Raw genomic sequence first — 15,672 nt, 5'->3', positions numbered from 1 at the left:
CCAGGATTGGCACAAAAAAATTAGGCAATCTTGATTCCAGAATTTATTTTAATCAACTTTGTATGAAACCCTCAAGAAAAGTACATTTTCATTCTATTAGTGAGGCAACTTAGACATGGATGCTAAGTAGCTTACTAGGTTAATCCAGTTAGCAGCAGAACTAGACAAGGGAATTCAGAAGACAGGTTGATTTAGTACATAATTTCATAAGTTCAAACAATCTTGTAAAATCAAGTACAAGTCTAAATACTCCTAATACAAAGATATAAGTATGCCAAATTAATCACCTATTTGCTTTGTTAACAAAACCTTAAGAAATAAAATTCATCCAGGCTAAGAATGTACCCTGTTTAGGTATGAAATCAAGCTTGTTAGAAAAAGCAAGGAGATGCAGACTACATGAAATATTCCAGTATTCTAATGGCCTAAGTTCACCTTGCCTTACATCCAATACACACAAGCAATCTGCATTTTCTACTGATATGTAGAAGAAAATATATATTCTTTACCCCACCCTGTCATTACTAACACATTAAATCTCCCATCATGTTCTTCCTTCCCCTATACCAACCATGGATAACTTCTCTTTTCTCAATTTCCTTAGCTTCATTAATGTAAAGAAGTAGCTAATAAAATCTGTCGGCGGCCCATTTAGAACCACCTTAGCAAAATTTCATGCTGCCTAGAACTGGAGCCTGGCATGGTGGCTCATGTCTGTAATCCTAGCTACTTAGGAGTCTACCCCCCCAAGGACAAAAGTACCAGAGATTTTTATCTCCAATTAACCTCTAGAAAATGGGAAGTGCGGCTTGGCTCAAGGGAAGGGTGGTAGCCTAGAGCTGAAGTGCTCAGGGACAACAAACAGGTCCAGGGGTAGGGTGGTAGCCTTGAGCTGAAGAGCTCAGGGACAGCATCCAGGCAGAGTAACAAGCCCCATGACCCACAAAAAAACAAATAGAACAGGATATTACTATTAATCAATAGCCTTCATTCCTATTTTTTTTGTCAGTAGTGGGGCTTGAACTTAGACTGTCCTTGGACTTTCTCAAGGGTAGAGCTCTGCTACTTGAGCCTCAGCACCACTTTCGGCTTTTTTCTATGTATGTGGTACTGAGGAACAGAACCCAAGGCTTTGTGCATGCTAGGCAAGCACTCTACACTAGGCCAAAGTCCTGGGCCTATCTTCCATTTTCTAACTCTAGGAATGTTCTTTATTTTTACCAGTGGTTACTGAGCACTGAGGACCTTACTGACAAGAATTAGATACAGGGGCCAGGAGCACGGCCTAGTGGTAGCGTACTTGCCTGGCATGCACAGAGCTTTGGGTTCGATTCCCCAGAAATACACACACAGAAAAAGTTGGAAGTGGTGTTGTGGCTCAGGTGGCAGAGTGTTAGCCTCAGCAAAAAGTGTCCAAGGACAGTGCCCGGGCCTTGAGTTTGAGCCCCAGCACTGGCAAAAAAAAAAAAAAAAAAAAAACCAGATACAATGAATTTAAGAATGAGTAAGAAGTAAATACACGGAGACATCTGATATGGTCTAATGAGGGGGTGAGACTGCAAAAGAGTATAAAATTTTGAGGGGGCCGGGAATTTGGCCTAGTAGTTAAGTGCTTGCCTAGCATGCACGAAGACCCGGGTTTGGTTCCTTGGTACCACAAACAAAGGAAAAAGCCGAAAGTGGTGCTGAGGCTCAGGTGGTAGAGCTCTAGCCTTAATAAAGTCCAAGGAGAGGGCTCAGGCCCTAAGCTTAAGCTTAGGACTGCAAAAAAAATAAAAAATAAAAAATAAATTGAAGGGCCGGGAGTTTCGCCTAGTGGTAGAGTGCTTGCCTCCCATGCACAAAGACTCAGGTTTAATTCCTTGGTACCACATACATAGAAAACAGCTGGAAGTGGTGCTGAGGCTCAAGTGGTAATCTTGAGAAAGCTCAAGGACAGGGATCAGGCCCTGAGCTCAAGCCCAGAGCTCAAGCCCAGGGCTGGCAAAAAAAAAAAAAAGACTGGAAAAAAAACCCCCAAAAAAGGAAGCCAGTGTTTATATGCTGGAGGGAAAGAACAACTAGAAAGAAGGATAATAATAAAAACAATTTTGGTAGCTGGGTGGCTCACACATGTAATCCTGGTTACTCAGGAAGCTAAGATCTGAGGATCAAGGTTCAAAGCCAGCCCAGGCACAAAAGGACAGATACTCTTACCTCTAATTAACCTCTAGAAAAATGGAAAGTAGGGCTTGGCTCAAGGGTAGGGTGGCAGCCTTGAACTGAGCTCAGGGACAGTGCCCAGGCCCAGGGGAAGGGTGGAAGCCTTGAGCTGAAGATCTCAGGGACAATGCCCAGGCTGAGTTCAAGCCCCAAGACCCACAAAACAATTTTTTTTGGAGAGCTGGGTGCAGTGGCTCATGCCTGCAATCCTAGCTACTCAGGAGGCTGAGATCAGAGGATCGCAGTTTGAAGCCAATCCTGGGCAGAAAAGTCCCTGTAAGACTCTATCTCCAACTAAGGACTCAAAAACCAGAAGTGAAGCTCTGACTCAAAGTGATATACCACCAGTCTTGAGCAAACGAGCTCAGGGACAGTGCCCAAGTTCAAGCCTTTCCACCACAGGTCATAGTTCTCCAGATTTCATCTCATTTAATAATGACTGTGCACAATGGCAAGGGGCTGCCATCTTCAGCAACAAGGGGAAGCACAAGTAGGAATGTAGTAGCCCAGGATGGCTACGACATAAACCAACTGCTTACCTAAAACAAAATAAAAAAACCTAAAACTAAAAAAATGGGCTAGAGGCATGGCTCAACACTGCCCAAAAAGGTAATTTTACCCAATTTTTATTATGTTTGGTCGTGGATCCTGAATTTGGCCTGGGTGCTGTGCCTGAGCTCTTCAGCTCAAGGCTACAGCCCTACTCCTTGAGCAGCAGCACCACCCCCGTTTTTCTAGTGGTTAATTGGAGATAAGAGCCTCATGGTCTTTAGTGCCTAGGCTGGCTTTGAACAAGATCATCTGATCTCAGCCTCCTGAGTAGCTAGGATTACAGGTGTGAGCCACAGCACCCTACTTTAACCCAGTTTTCTATACGATTAATTATAGGATGGAAAAACAGAATACTGGATTATCAACTTGGATGATGGGAAAAGGAGGTGAGTGATAAAAACAAGCTTGCAGGTAATGGAAACCAGAAATGATAGAAAGGAATTGATTGAAGCTTCTTAGCCTTTCCTGTCTACATTTAACAGGAGAAAAGGTTACCTGCTGAAAGTGTAGGAGATGTGAGTAGGTATAGCAGGCCTAAGACTAGTATAAAGGTTGGCATAATCACTGTATATGCAATGGAGGGGTCAAAATGAGATGGGAACTCTTCTTTCCTAATTCTCTCTCTAACAACAGCCTCTCTTTTTTGAACTTCCACTATGATATGAATGCTAAGAGAAATATAGGAAATATAAATTATCTCTGCATATTAATTGTTCCTGCACCAGAAAAGTAGTTCTTGCAAAGCAAGACCCATTTTTTTTGGCTTGTTATCTTTTTGTTGTTGTTGGGGTTTTTTTTGTTTTTGAGGTGCTAGATATTGAACCCAGGGTCTTATCCATGCAAGGTAACTATCAATAAGTAATCTCATAATTGTCTTTCATTCCTACATACATACTTTTATTCTATTTTATAGTGCTACAAATTGAATGCAGACCCATAGTAAGTTTACCACTGCTACATCCTCAGCCTTTCAAGTTCTAGTAAATTCACATCTGAAGATTCATAGAATCGATTCTTTTTTCCCTTGGTGGTACTGAGGTTTGAACTTATGGCCTCATGCTTGCTAGGTGGATCATCCTATAGGTGAGCCACTTTTTCCGCATAAATTGATTCTTTAAATGATTTTAAACTTGTGACTTTTAAAGACATTAGGATTTGCTGCAGTGGGCCTTCGAATACCTGTAACTCTTGGTGGCAAGCTCACGAGTAGGTACAATTTAGTCTAATAAAATAAAAATATAATGCATAAAACATACTATAAAATATAAAATGCTCTGTCATGAACACATTACCAATTAGAAGGTCAAAATGACACCTAAAAAACCTGATGTGCCCTCAATGATAAAGACAACCTATTCTAGAAATATTTACTGAACATTTGCCATGTAGAGCACTATACTAAAAGAACATAGGAAATTTTGTTTAAAATGTGCTACATAAATGTTATCCACTAAAATACTAATATTGTATTTTTCCAACCTTTTTAGACACATCTTGTTTCATTTCTTGTATAGGGGAACCATTTTCAACTTCATACGCAATGCTCTCAGCTTCCTGTTAAAGAAAAGAAAAAAAAACAAATAATGACATCTCTTTTATTGGCCAGTCCTGGGACTTGAACTCAGGGCCTGAGCACTGTCCTTGGGTTTTCTCAAGGCTAGAGCTCTACCACTTGAGCCATAGTACCACTTCTAGCTTTTTTTATATATGCGGTAACGAGGAATTGAAACTGGGTCTTCGTGCATGCTAGACAAGCACTCTACCACTAAGCCAAACTCCGGCCCTATGACATCTTTTCTTTAAAAAATCTCCTGAAAAGAAAAAGAACAAATGAGAAAATATAGCATTAATGAAGTCTCATAAATGGCTTAGATGTCTTTATATTGAGAAATGTTTGGAGATTTTATACCAATTGGGAAAATGTGATTTGCATAAGAAGGCAGACATTCAGCAATTTCCTATTTTTGTACCACAATAGAAATTTACCTTGAAATATAAAATCCTACCAAACTATTTTTTTAACATTAAAGAACTATAAAAGCCAGGAAATGGTGCCTTACCCCTGTCCTAGCTACCCAGGAGGCTGAGACTTGAGGATCGTGGTTCAAACCAGTCTGGGCAGGAAAATCTGTGACTCTTAATGCCAATTAACCACTAGGAAACAAGACGTGGCAATGTGGCTCAAAGTCATAGAGTGCTAGCTTTGAGTGTAAAAAGCTCAGAGACAGTTCCTAGGCCCAGAGTACAAGCCCCACAACCAACAACAACAATGAAAAATCCCAAAAACTTAATAGATAAAAAACTTGCAAGTACCTTTGTAGCTGCAACAAATTAAAGACTTAAGTAAAATGTAATTATTTTCCTCAAAGTGCTATTCCAAAAATATGCAAACAGAAAAGAATGTAAGTCAGGAAAACATACTCAGAGAACAGTTCGTTTTCATTCTATGTGTTTTAGATAAAAAGGAACCAACCACAAGTTAACCAGAACTTGAAGCCCTGCGTTCAATTCCTTGATACCATATACACAGAAAAATCTGGAAGTGGCGCTGTGGCTCAAGTGGCAGAGAGCCAGCCTTGAACAAAGAGTCCAAGGACTGTGCCCAAGCTCTGAGTTCAAGCCTCAGACAAAAAAAAATAAATGTCTCATGGACTTTTGTTCCTGTGCTGGCTTTGAACTGCGATCCTCAGATCTCAGCTTCTTGAGTAGCTAGGATTACAGGCCTGAGCCACTGGCAACTGGCTTCTCTATTTCTGAGACAAGTTACCCAATGTACATAAGGATTTCCACAAAAGAATTGAGGTGGTACTTACACAAGTATCAGGACATGATCATGATAGGCTCCATAATAAAATTGTTCCAGAGGTTATTATCATCCATTTAATGTAGTAGTGCAATTTTTATTGCATTGGGATATTTTTATATGAAAAATTAATTCAATTCTCCAAAATTTGAAAGAATCTAAAATTAATCATCTCTAAAGGAAGTATAAATTCCAAAGTCTCCCACTATCTGCAAGCACTTAACATGACACAGTCCTTGCTAACATATTTGATGTCTGCTATACTTCCCATCTCCCTCTTTTTTTTCCTTCTATCTGGCAAATATCATCTAACCCTTTTATTAATTACAATAAAAATATTAAAAAAAGAATAGTTAATGCAGCCCAGCGCTAGTGGACCATGCCTATAATCCTAGCTTCTAAAGATGCTGACAAGTGAAGATCCTGTTCAGAGCGAGTGCAGAGAAATCCCAGAGATTCTTGATTCCAATTAACCAGAAAAACCTCCAAATCTAGAGGTGTGGCTCAAGAAGTAGAATACATGCTGTAAGCTTTCAAGACCTGAGTTCAAGCCCCAGAACACTCTCTCTCTCTCTCTCTCTCTCTCTCTCTCTCTCTCTCTCTCTCTCTCTCTCTCTCTCATACACACACACACACACACACACACACACACACACACACCAAAGCATACTAGAAAAAAACACATCCAATCATTATTATAATTATTTTAATCAAATTCTCCTCTGATTGTTCATTACTAAAAAAGTCAGATGCATTTTACAATAAAATTGTATGGATATTTTCCCTAAGGTAAGCTAAGTAAAAATATACATTAATAATTCATGGACTTTTGTTTTCAGTTCTCACAAAGATCATAGATTAACATTCTTAAACTGACCATAACCACCAAGCATTCATTAGACATCTATTTTTTTGACTTCAACAAAACTTTTCTGGACTTTTGAACTTTTTGAAGATAGCAGCTCTTGTAAATGGCCAACTCAAAGAATTAAAGAGAATATTGCCTGATTTCCAAAGAAGTTAATCAGATTTCTTTGTGAAACATCAGTAAGCACTAAATAAACACTCACTGGCAGAAAATCATAGATTACATACACTTAGTTCCTTTGACAGGGACTGGGGATAAGGGAATGGGACCGAGCATGTGCTTGCAGACAACTAACACCAACTTGGCTTATATAAGAAATGGACTTCATTTCTGGCTTTGTCCATTTCTAAGCTTCAGCTTTCCCACTCAAGCCACTTCTCTAATCATAGTATCAGAAACATGCTTCCTTAAAGGTACAATAAGCTGGGCCATCGGTGGCTCACATCAGTACTCCTAGCTACTCAAGAGGTTGAGATCAGAGGATCATGGTTCAAAGCCAGGGCAGAAAAGTCTTCGAAAAACTCATATCCAATTAACTACTCAAAGATCTGAAGTGGCCCTCTGGCTCAAAGTGGTAGAGCACTAGCTTTGACTTTAAGCCCCATGACCGACCACCCACCCAAAAAAAACCCCAAGTACAATATATTATTCAATTTTATGCAATTCATGTCATAACTTGCTCTACTTACATTGCTTATTAAGGCTGCTTGTGCTTTCTTCTTTATAAGTTTTGAGCTTTTTTTTTTTTGGTGGATCATGGGGCTTGAACTAGTCCTGGGCACTATCCCTGATCTCTTCAGTTCAAGGCTACTGCCCTACCCTTGAACCAAGTCCACTTCCCATTTTCTAGAAGTTAATTGGAGACAAGAGTCTCAGGTTCTTTTGTGCCCTGACTGTCTTTGAACCTTTGAGCCTTGATCCTCAGAACTCAGTCTCTTGAGTAGCTAGGATTATAGGTACGAGCCACTGTGCCCAGCTAAGTTTTGAACTTTTTAATTTTAATAAGCATACCCAACTACGATATGCTTTGAAAATAAAAACTCATAATTCACAATAACTTGCACTTGCCTATTATTGGTTAGTATCGGTCAAAGAACACTAAGCTGAAAGCATTAATTTAAAACGTAAAGAATTCAGGTTACAGCTGGACAGGGTGGCTCATGCCTATAATCTTAGCTACCCAGGAGGCTGAGATCTGAGGATCATAGTTCAAAGCTAGTCCCAGCACTAAAGAACAGGGGCACTAAAGAACATGAGACTTTTATCTTCAAGTAGTCATTAGAAAATGGGAAGTAGGGCTGTGGCTCCAGGAGTAGGGCAGTGGCCTTGAGATGAAGAGATCAGGGACAGTGCCCAGGCCCAGAGTTCAAGCCCCATGATGCACAAAAAAAAATTCAGGTTATTTCTAATTTTTAATAGTAAAGGAGGAAACATTAACTAAAGTGACACCATGACACCTAAATTACTTTAAAATGTGACTGCCAGCTGGGCGTGGTGACTCACGCCTGTAATCCTAGCTACTCAGGAGGCTGAGATCTAAGGATCAAGGTTCCAAGCCACCCCAGGCACAAAAGGACTTGAGATTCATCTCCAATTAACTTCTAGAAAATGGGAAGTGGGACTAGACTCAAGGATAGGGTAGTAGCCTTGAGCTGAAGAGCTCAGGGACAACACCCAGGCCCAGGGGTAGGGCGATAGCCTAGATATGGAGCTCAGAGACTGCTCCCAGGCCAAGTTCAAGCCCCATGACCCACAAAAAATGTGACTGCCACTATTGTTTTGCTTAGGACATAAAAAGGAAAGCATTAAATTAATGGCTGATGTATTCATCTGTTCCTTCCAATGCTATTCTCATTACTGAATTTCAAATGCTAATATTTTAATTGCCTCTGAATGTGCTTTCTCTATGCTTAAGTCCCTTTCCTTCACATTTCTATTTTCAATTCCCAAGGAGGGAAAAAAAACCCTGACCAGTTAGGTATGGCAGTTCATGGCTGAACAAAGAAGCTGAGGCAGGAGATCAGTCTAGGCTATTTATCAAGACTTTATCTCAAAACAACAACAAACTCCCTAGGTACTAAGCTGAAAATGAACTATACAATTTGTAGGTGGGGACAGAAAGGAAATACTGGGATAGAGTAAGGGAAGGGGTGACACAGTTAAAAAAGAAATGTACTTAAAACTTGATGTATGTAACTGTAACCCTTCTGTACATCACATTTACATTAATAAATTCACAAACACAAAACAAAAATAAAGGAAAAACAAAATCAACACACAAACAAAAAACCTTGGCCAGCACAACTATGCAACACATACACAAAGTGTTTTTCTTCAAAATCTTAGGAGACCATGTTTTTTAACCTAATATCCAAGGCACATGATAATCTAGCTCTGATCTACTTTTCTAGCATTCTACCACTGAAACTATTATACTTGTCACACAGTGCTCCTAGATAATCCCATGCTTTCAGTTATTTGTATTGTTTCCTTTTTTGAACTCAGAGCCTAGATGCTGTCCCCTGAGCCTCTTTGTGCTCAAGGCTAGCACTGTACCACATGAGCTACAGCGCCACTTCTACTTTTTAGTGGTTAACTGGAGATAAGAGTCTCACAGGGACATTTCTGCCCCAGCTGGCTTTGAACCATGATCCTCAGAACTCAGCTTCCTGAGTAGCTAGGATTATAGGCATGAGCACTGGCATCTAACATGCAATGTTAGATGGTATTCTTCTGTCTGCTTTCCTCTAACTTTCTTATAGTGTATACTGTGTTCTACAAATCTGAACACTTCAAATTTGATGAATCTCAATCTTTTTACCTAAATTCAAAAGATCACGTACTGTATTACTTCATGTATTGTATATTCTCAAAGTCAAAAATATAAATGAAAAATAGATTTATTGATGACATAGGGGGTTGGTTGTTATGACTAAATGGGAGGCACAAGATTGAGTTATTTATGATGACACTTCTGAATCTTGGTTATGGTGATGATAACATGCATATATGTATATATATATGATAAACTGACAAACATCTATATGCTCACATTGTACCAATGTCAAATCACTAGTTTTAATATGGTACTATAATAAGGATATACCCATTAGGGACAGGGGATAAAGAATACACAGGATTTTTGAAGCTTATTATGATAATATAAATAAAAAGTAAGGGGCTGGGAATGTGGCTTAGTGGTAAAAGTGTTTGCCTAGCATGCATGAAGGCTTGGGTTCGATTCCTCAGTATCACATAAAGAGTGGAGGCCAGAAATGGCGCTGTGGCTCCAATGGCAGAGTCATAGCTTTGAGCATAAATAGCTTAGGCCCTGAGTTCAAGCCCCAGTACTAGCAAAAAAGAAAAAAAGTAAAACTATTCAACTCTATATTTATTTACTGTATATATAAATTTTCTGGCTAACTTTAAAGATCAACCTATAATTACTGAGATAAGCAAACTCCCTAGAGCTACTTATTACCTAAAAATATCTTAGAGCTAAGTAGCTTTTAAAATCTACAAACATAAAAAGCAATTGTCTCTGGTTTTGGAGTCTAGGAGGCAGAAATGGAATGGAAAAAAAGGCAACATTTTGAACCACATACCTTTTGCTCTGAGCAAAATGTTAACCATGTACATGTATTACTTTGTTAAACTATTTTCATTAAATTCTCAACAAATATAATTTTATACAATATAGGAAACACAAAATTTTGTTGTCTTTTAAGCATCTACTTTAAGAAAAAGAATATTATCATAGGTTTCAAATGTGTATGGTTCTCTATTTTTATTACAAACTCCACACTTGAGAGAGCACTGATAACTCACATCTTGTGCTTAGCGTTCTTTTGATCTTTTTTACTTTTATCTCTAGACTACCTCTAAACAATGTCTAAACTATACATAATTAAATTTGGCATGCTTTTTGAATTTCATATAAGTGCAAACATAGTGTAGACATTTTTCTATGGTTACCTCCTTGAACACCCTGGTGTTGTGCTACTGTGAATAGCTAATTTATTCATTCCTACTTCTGTAGACTAGTCCATATAAATACTGTACAATGTGTTAAACTAGCATCCAATGTGTATAAATTAAGTAGCTAGGTGCTGGTGGTTCACACTTATAATCCTAGCTACTCAGGAGGCCCAGATCATCTGAGGATCCAATTCAAAGCCAGCACAGGCAGGAAAGTCCCAGAGACTCTTATCTCCAATTAATCACCAAAAGGTGGAAGTAGAGCTGTGGCCCAAGTGGTAGAGCTCTAAGCTTGAGCACAAAAGCTAAGGGACAGTGTGTAGGCCCTGAGTTTAAGTCCCGTGAAAAACAACAAAAAAGTAGCTATAATAGAACTGAAAGAAAGGAAAAAAACTTCTCTCCCTCCCTCTACATATATTTAAAAAACACATACACATGCAGTATATAAGATATAGGTGGGGGGCTGGGGGTTTGGCCTAGTGGTAGAGTGCCTGCCTAGCATGCACAAAGACCCGGGTTCAATTCCTCGGCACCACATACATAGGAAAAAGCTGGAAGTGGTGCTGAGGCTCAAGTGGTAGAGCTCTAGCCTTGAGAAAGTCCAAGGACAGAGTTCATGCCCTGAGCTCAAGCCCAGGACTGGCAAAAAAAAAAGATATAGGTGGGTGCAGTGGCTCACGCCTGTAATCCTAGCTACTCAGGAGGCTGATAACTGAGGATTGAGGTTCAAAGCCTGCCCAGGCACTAAAGATGGAGAGACTCTTAGCTCCAATTCATCACTAGAAAACAGAAAGTGGGGCTGTGGCTCAAAGGGTAGGGCAGTAGCCTTGAGCTGAAGAGTTCAGGGACGGAGCCCATACCCAGAGTTCAAGCCCCATGACCCACAAAAAAGAATAAAGGATATATACGTGTGTGTGTGTGTGTGTGTGTGTGTGTGTGTGTGTATAGTATCTGATGCTCTTATAGTTAAATGGCTTACTCTTAGGGTTTGGTGTATAGCTCAGCATTAGAGCATGTACCTTGTATATGAGAGGCCCTGAGATTGACACTCAGAACAAAAATAAAAGATTCCCAATGGTATGTTTTAAGAACAAGTTCCTCAGTTTGGACTTTAGGTAATGATGAATTTTTATTTATAGTGACCGTGCTAATACATGTGAGCATAAAAAACATACAAATGTTTTGGTTATTTATTATTTTTACCTAAGTATATAAATTACTTTATATTTTTATTTTACTCTAAAAGCTCTCTATCAAACAAAAATTAGTGGAAATCTAAAAAATACTTATAGATCCTTTCTTATAGCATAATGTTCAAATAGGTACTTCTGGAATACTATAGAATATAATTACAATATTGACAAATAAAAATAGTAAAAAAAAAGCAAGAGAATGACAAATTATCTGAATAAAAATGTATATAAAATTTCTAAAAGCACAACTTACCTTGAAGGTTGAAAGTCCAACTTTTCCTGGGGACCTGTTCAGAAATAAAAGGAAGCAGCTGTTGAATAAAAGGACTAAGCATGCCAGTATTTCTATACACTATTAAAGATAAGCCTGCATTTAGAAATGTATATATTCTGTGACTGAAAAGTTTTGTTTGCAGTAAAAATATGAAAAACAAAAAGAAAAATAAAAGAATCCATACATAATCTTACCACCAAGAGATAAGTATATCTGTGTTCTTGTAAGACATCTTACAAACAGATTTATAAATACAATTTTGTGCAACTTCCTGATACATTTCCTTACATTTCTCTGGATGTAGAATTGCAGGTCAAAAAGAATACAAACTTTTCAAAAATTCTGGAAAAATTTAAAATTGCTATCTGGAATAGCAATTTTATACTTCTACTTCCTATTGAATACTTCTGCCAAAATGAGTGTGTGTGTGTGTGTGTGTGTGTGGTTTTTTTGCCAGTCCTGGGACATGAACTGGAGGCCTGAGCACTATCCTTGGGCTTTCTCAAGGCTGGAGCTGTACCACTGGAGCCATGGCACCATTTCCAGCCTTTTTTTTTTCTTCTATATATGTGGTACTGAGGAATGGAAGCTGGGTCTTTGTGCATGCTAGGCAAGCACTCTTACCACTAGGGCAAACTCCTAACCCCAAAATGAGTGTCTGTTTGTTTGTTTTTAAAACTTACTACCAACTTAAAAGGGAAAAAGTATGTCTCCTTTTAAGTTGCACCTCTTTGATTTCTACTATGGTTGTAATTTTTCATATGCACTGAATATTTATATTGCTATTTTATATTGCTATTGAACATAATCATTTTTGCTTTCTAGTACCTTATTTCTACTGGTGCAAAACTATCCTTAAACACAGACTACTCTAGATTTTTTTTGGGGGGGGTTCACAGGGCTTGAAATCTGGACCTTGTGCTCTTCAGCTCAAGGCTACTGCCCTACTCCTTGAGCCATAGCCCCTCACTTCCCATTTTGTGTGTGTGTATGTGTGTGTGTATGTGTGTGTGTGTGTGCACGTTTGTGCCCATGTGCACACACGCGCGCGCAGGTCATAGGGCTTGAACTCGGCCTGGGTGTTGTCTCTGAGCTCTTCAGCTCAAGGCTACCACCCTACCTATGAGCCACATCTCTACTTCCCATTTTCTAGAAGTTAATTCGAGATAAGAGTCTCAGGTCCTTGTGTCCCGGGTGGCTTTGTACCTTGATCCTCAGATCTCAGCCTCCTGAGTAGCTAGCATTACAGGCGTAAGCCACCACACAAGGCTTACCCAAGCTCTTTTTGTCTTTTCTGTTTTGGTACTGGGGATCAAACCCAGGATGCTGCACTTGCTAGACAAGCACCTTGCCATTGAGCTACATCCCAGTCTACTACTCTAGATCTAGCAATTTCAAAAAAAATAGCTTTTTATCAATTATACTCACTCCCCTCCTCCTACATTTCCCCCCTGAATAGGAACATTCTGGTGTTTGCTTCAAAGTATAAGGGAGAGTGCTATACTTACTGCTACTTATAGTCGAGTGTTAAGTAGTAACAGTTTTAAACAAATAGCATGCCATTCTTTTTTTTTTTCAGTTGTGGGGCTTTGTAACTCACGGACTGAGTTCTGCCCCTAAGCTTTTCTCTCAAGGCTAGCACTCCATCACTTTAAGCCACAGCACTACTTCTGTTTTTCTGATGGTTAACTGGAGATAAGATTCCAAGGAACCTTCCTGCCCAGATTGGGTTTGAACAACAATCCTGATTTCAGCCTGCTGAGTAGGTAGAATTACAGGCTTGAGCCAATAGTGCCCAGCAACTTCTTCAATTAATAAATAAAATAAAATACAACGATCACAGATAACACAACTTTGGGTTAAAAGGCACCTACATAGAAGGCCATCTAATCACATAGTTTCTTTTACAGATATTCTTCTACAAGAATAAGATACTTTTGGGCTGGGGATGTGGCTTAGTGGTAGAGTACTTTCCTAGCATGCATGAAATGCCAGATTCAATGCCTCAGTACCACATAAACAGGAAAAGCCAGAAATGGCACTGTGGCTCAAGCTAGCCTTGAGCAAAAGAAGCTAGGGAACAGTGCACAGGCCCGAGTTCAAGTTCCAAGATGGGGGTGTGGGGGAAAGGAGATCAAGAGCATGGCCTGGTGTTAGAGTGGCTGCCTAGCATGTATGAGGCTCTGGGTTCCACTCTTCTGAACCACATACACAGTAAAAGACACAAGTAGTACTGTTGCTCAAGAGGTAGAGCTCTAGCTTTGAGAAAGCTGAGGGACAGTGTCCAGGCCCTGAGTTCAAGCAGCAGGACTGGCAAAAAAAATATAGAATTTTGCCGGGCATGGTGTCTCACAGCTTTAATCCTAGCTACTAAGGAGGCTGAGATCTGAGGATCACGATTCAAAGCCAGCATGGGCACTAAAGTCCATGAGACTCTTATCTCCAATTAACCACTGGAAAAACAGGAAGTGGGGCTATGGCTCAAGGGGTAGGGTGTCAGCCTTGATCTGTAGAGCTCAGGGACAATGCCCAGGCTCAGAGTTCAACCCCCATGATTGGCAGAAAAAAAAGCTGTCATAAAATAGTGCATTATTTTCATCCATACCAGTATTTGATATCAGGGCCTCTCATCCTGTTCTCTTTCTGTTTTGCTTGCTTGGCGGGTACTTGACCACCTGGGCTATACCTCCAGCTTGGATTTCTGCTGGTTATTTTTGGAGATGGAGTCTCTTGGACTTTTCTACCAAGACTGGCTTTGAATCACAATCCTTGAGATTAGTAGCTAGGATTCCGTGCATGAGTCAACATCACCTGGCTAAATAGTCCCTATTTAACCAAACTGTTGAATCAATATGAATTGTGTTTAAAAGAAAGGGCAATTTCCACAAATGAAATCTTTTTTTTCTTTTGTTTTTGGGTACCTGCTAAGTAGCCAGATACCCCCCTGCCTCAACCTCAATTGTGGGATTTATTTATAGGGTGTGCCACCACAGTCAGCTCTGAAATAAAAACTTTATATCACAATTATTTGGTTTATCTGGCAAACTTGTATTGTTTATAACAAAATCTTGTATATAGAGTTAACTGAAACTGAGGCATTTCCAATATTGCAAAAAAAGAAAGAAGATTCCACAAAATAGTTGGCTAGAACAATACAAGTATAATCACAACAACAACAGAACAAAACAAACAAAAAAAAACCCTTGAAGGGGTGTAAATTTGTGATGTGAATTCAGAGCATCAACAGAGGTTGGGGAAAAAGTGTTCTTGTAATGGAGATATAAAGGCAAGTAAATATAATTTTTTAAAAATTACGTACCACACTTGGTAGAAAAGGGAAGACCCTTACACTGGCTAAAACTTGGTTAGGTTCTTTAGCTGCTGGCCCAAAATAAAATAATAAAAATAAAAGACTAGGGAGTTACATTTTTTTACTGTATATAACTGGTTTCATAAACAGTACTTTCTGGCAGCTAATTCACAGGATCTGACTTATTGGCCAACTGATGACACACATTGATATATTCCAGATTAGGCAGAGTAATTACCTACTTCGGAGAGACAAAGAGGCACAATAAAAATCAGCTTTTAAGCAGATGAGCTCTGTTTGAATAATGTTTCTACTGTTTATCCCATCTGATCAAACCATTTAATGATTCTGTTTCTCTAAGTCTCTATGGCTTCCTCTAGGAAAAAAAAAGGTAAAACAACCTACTTAGGCAAGCTGTGAGGATTGATGAAAGTACTCAGTCTACAGTAGTTGCTTCAGCAGCTTCAAATCACTCCAAGTTTCTCAAAGATA

The 15,672-nt window shown here is 39.2% G+C and overlaps 1 protein-coding gene across 2 annotated transcripts in view; it reads right to left on the bottom strand.

The window, feature by feature from the left end:
- Wdr44 (WD repeat domain 44) overlaps nucleotides 1–15,672 on the bottom strand; it is a 90,993-nt gene that overhangs the window by 40,439 nt on the left and 34,882 nt on the right. The window contains exons 1-3 of one of the 2 annotated variants that reach the window (XM_090325910.1): nucleotides 14,476–14,862; nucleotides 11,850–11,883; nucleotides 4,234–4,308 (exon numbers count right to left, since the gene is read on the bottom strand). In XM_090325910.1, the coding sequence (XP_090182036.1) occupies nucleotides 4,234–4,308; nucleotides 11,850–11,883; nucleotides 14,476–14,501 (135 nt within the window). In that variant the 5' untranslated portion in view covers nucleotides 14,502–14,862. Of the gene's footprint in view, nucleotides 1–4,233; nucleotides 4,309–11,849; nucleotides 11,884–14,475; nucleotides 14,863–15,672 lie in introns of those variants that run through there. The other variant, XM_090325909.1, reaches the window with a different exon arrangement.

The sequence above is a fragment of the Megascapheus bottae genome, chromosome X, assembly GCF_031878675.1.
Source record: "Megascapheus bottae isolate mThoBot1 chromosome X, mThoBot2.hap1, whole genome shotgun sequence".
In the NCBI taxonomy this organism is placed as follows: Eukaryota; Metazoa; Chordata; class Mammalia; order Rodentia; family Geomyidae; genus Megascapheus; species Megascapheus bottae.
The sequence above is the reverse complement of the archived record's forward strand: the minus strand, read 5'-3'. Positions and strand labels throughout refer to the sequence as shown.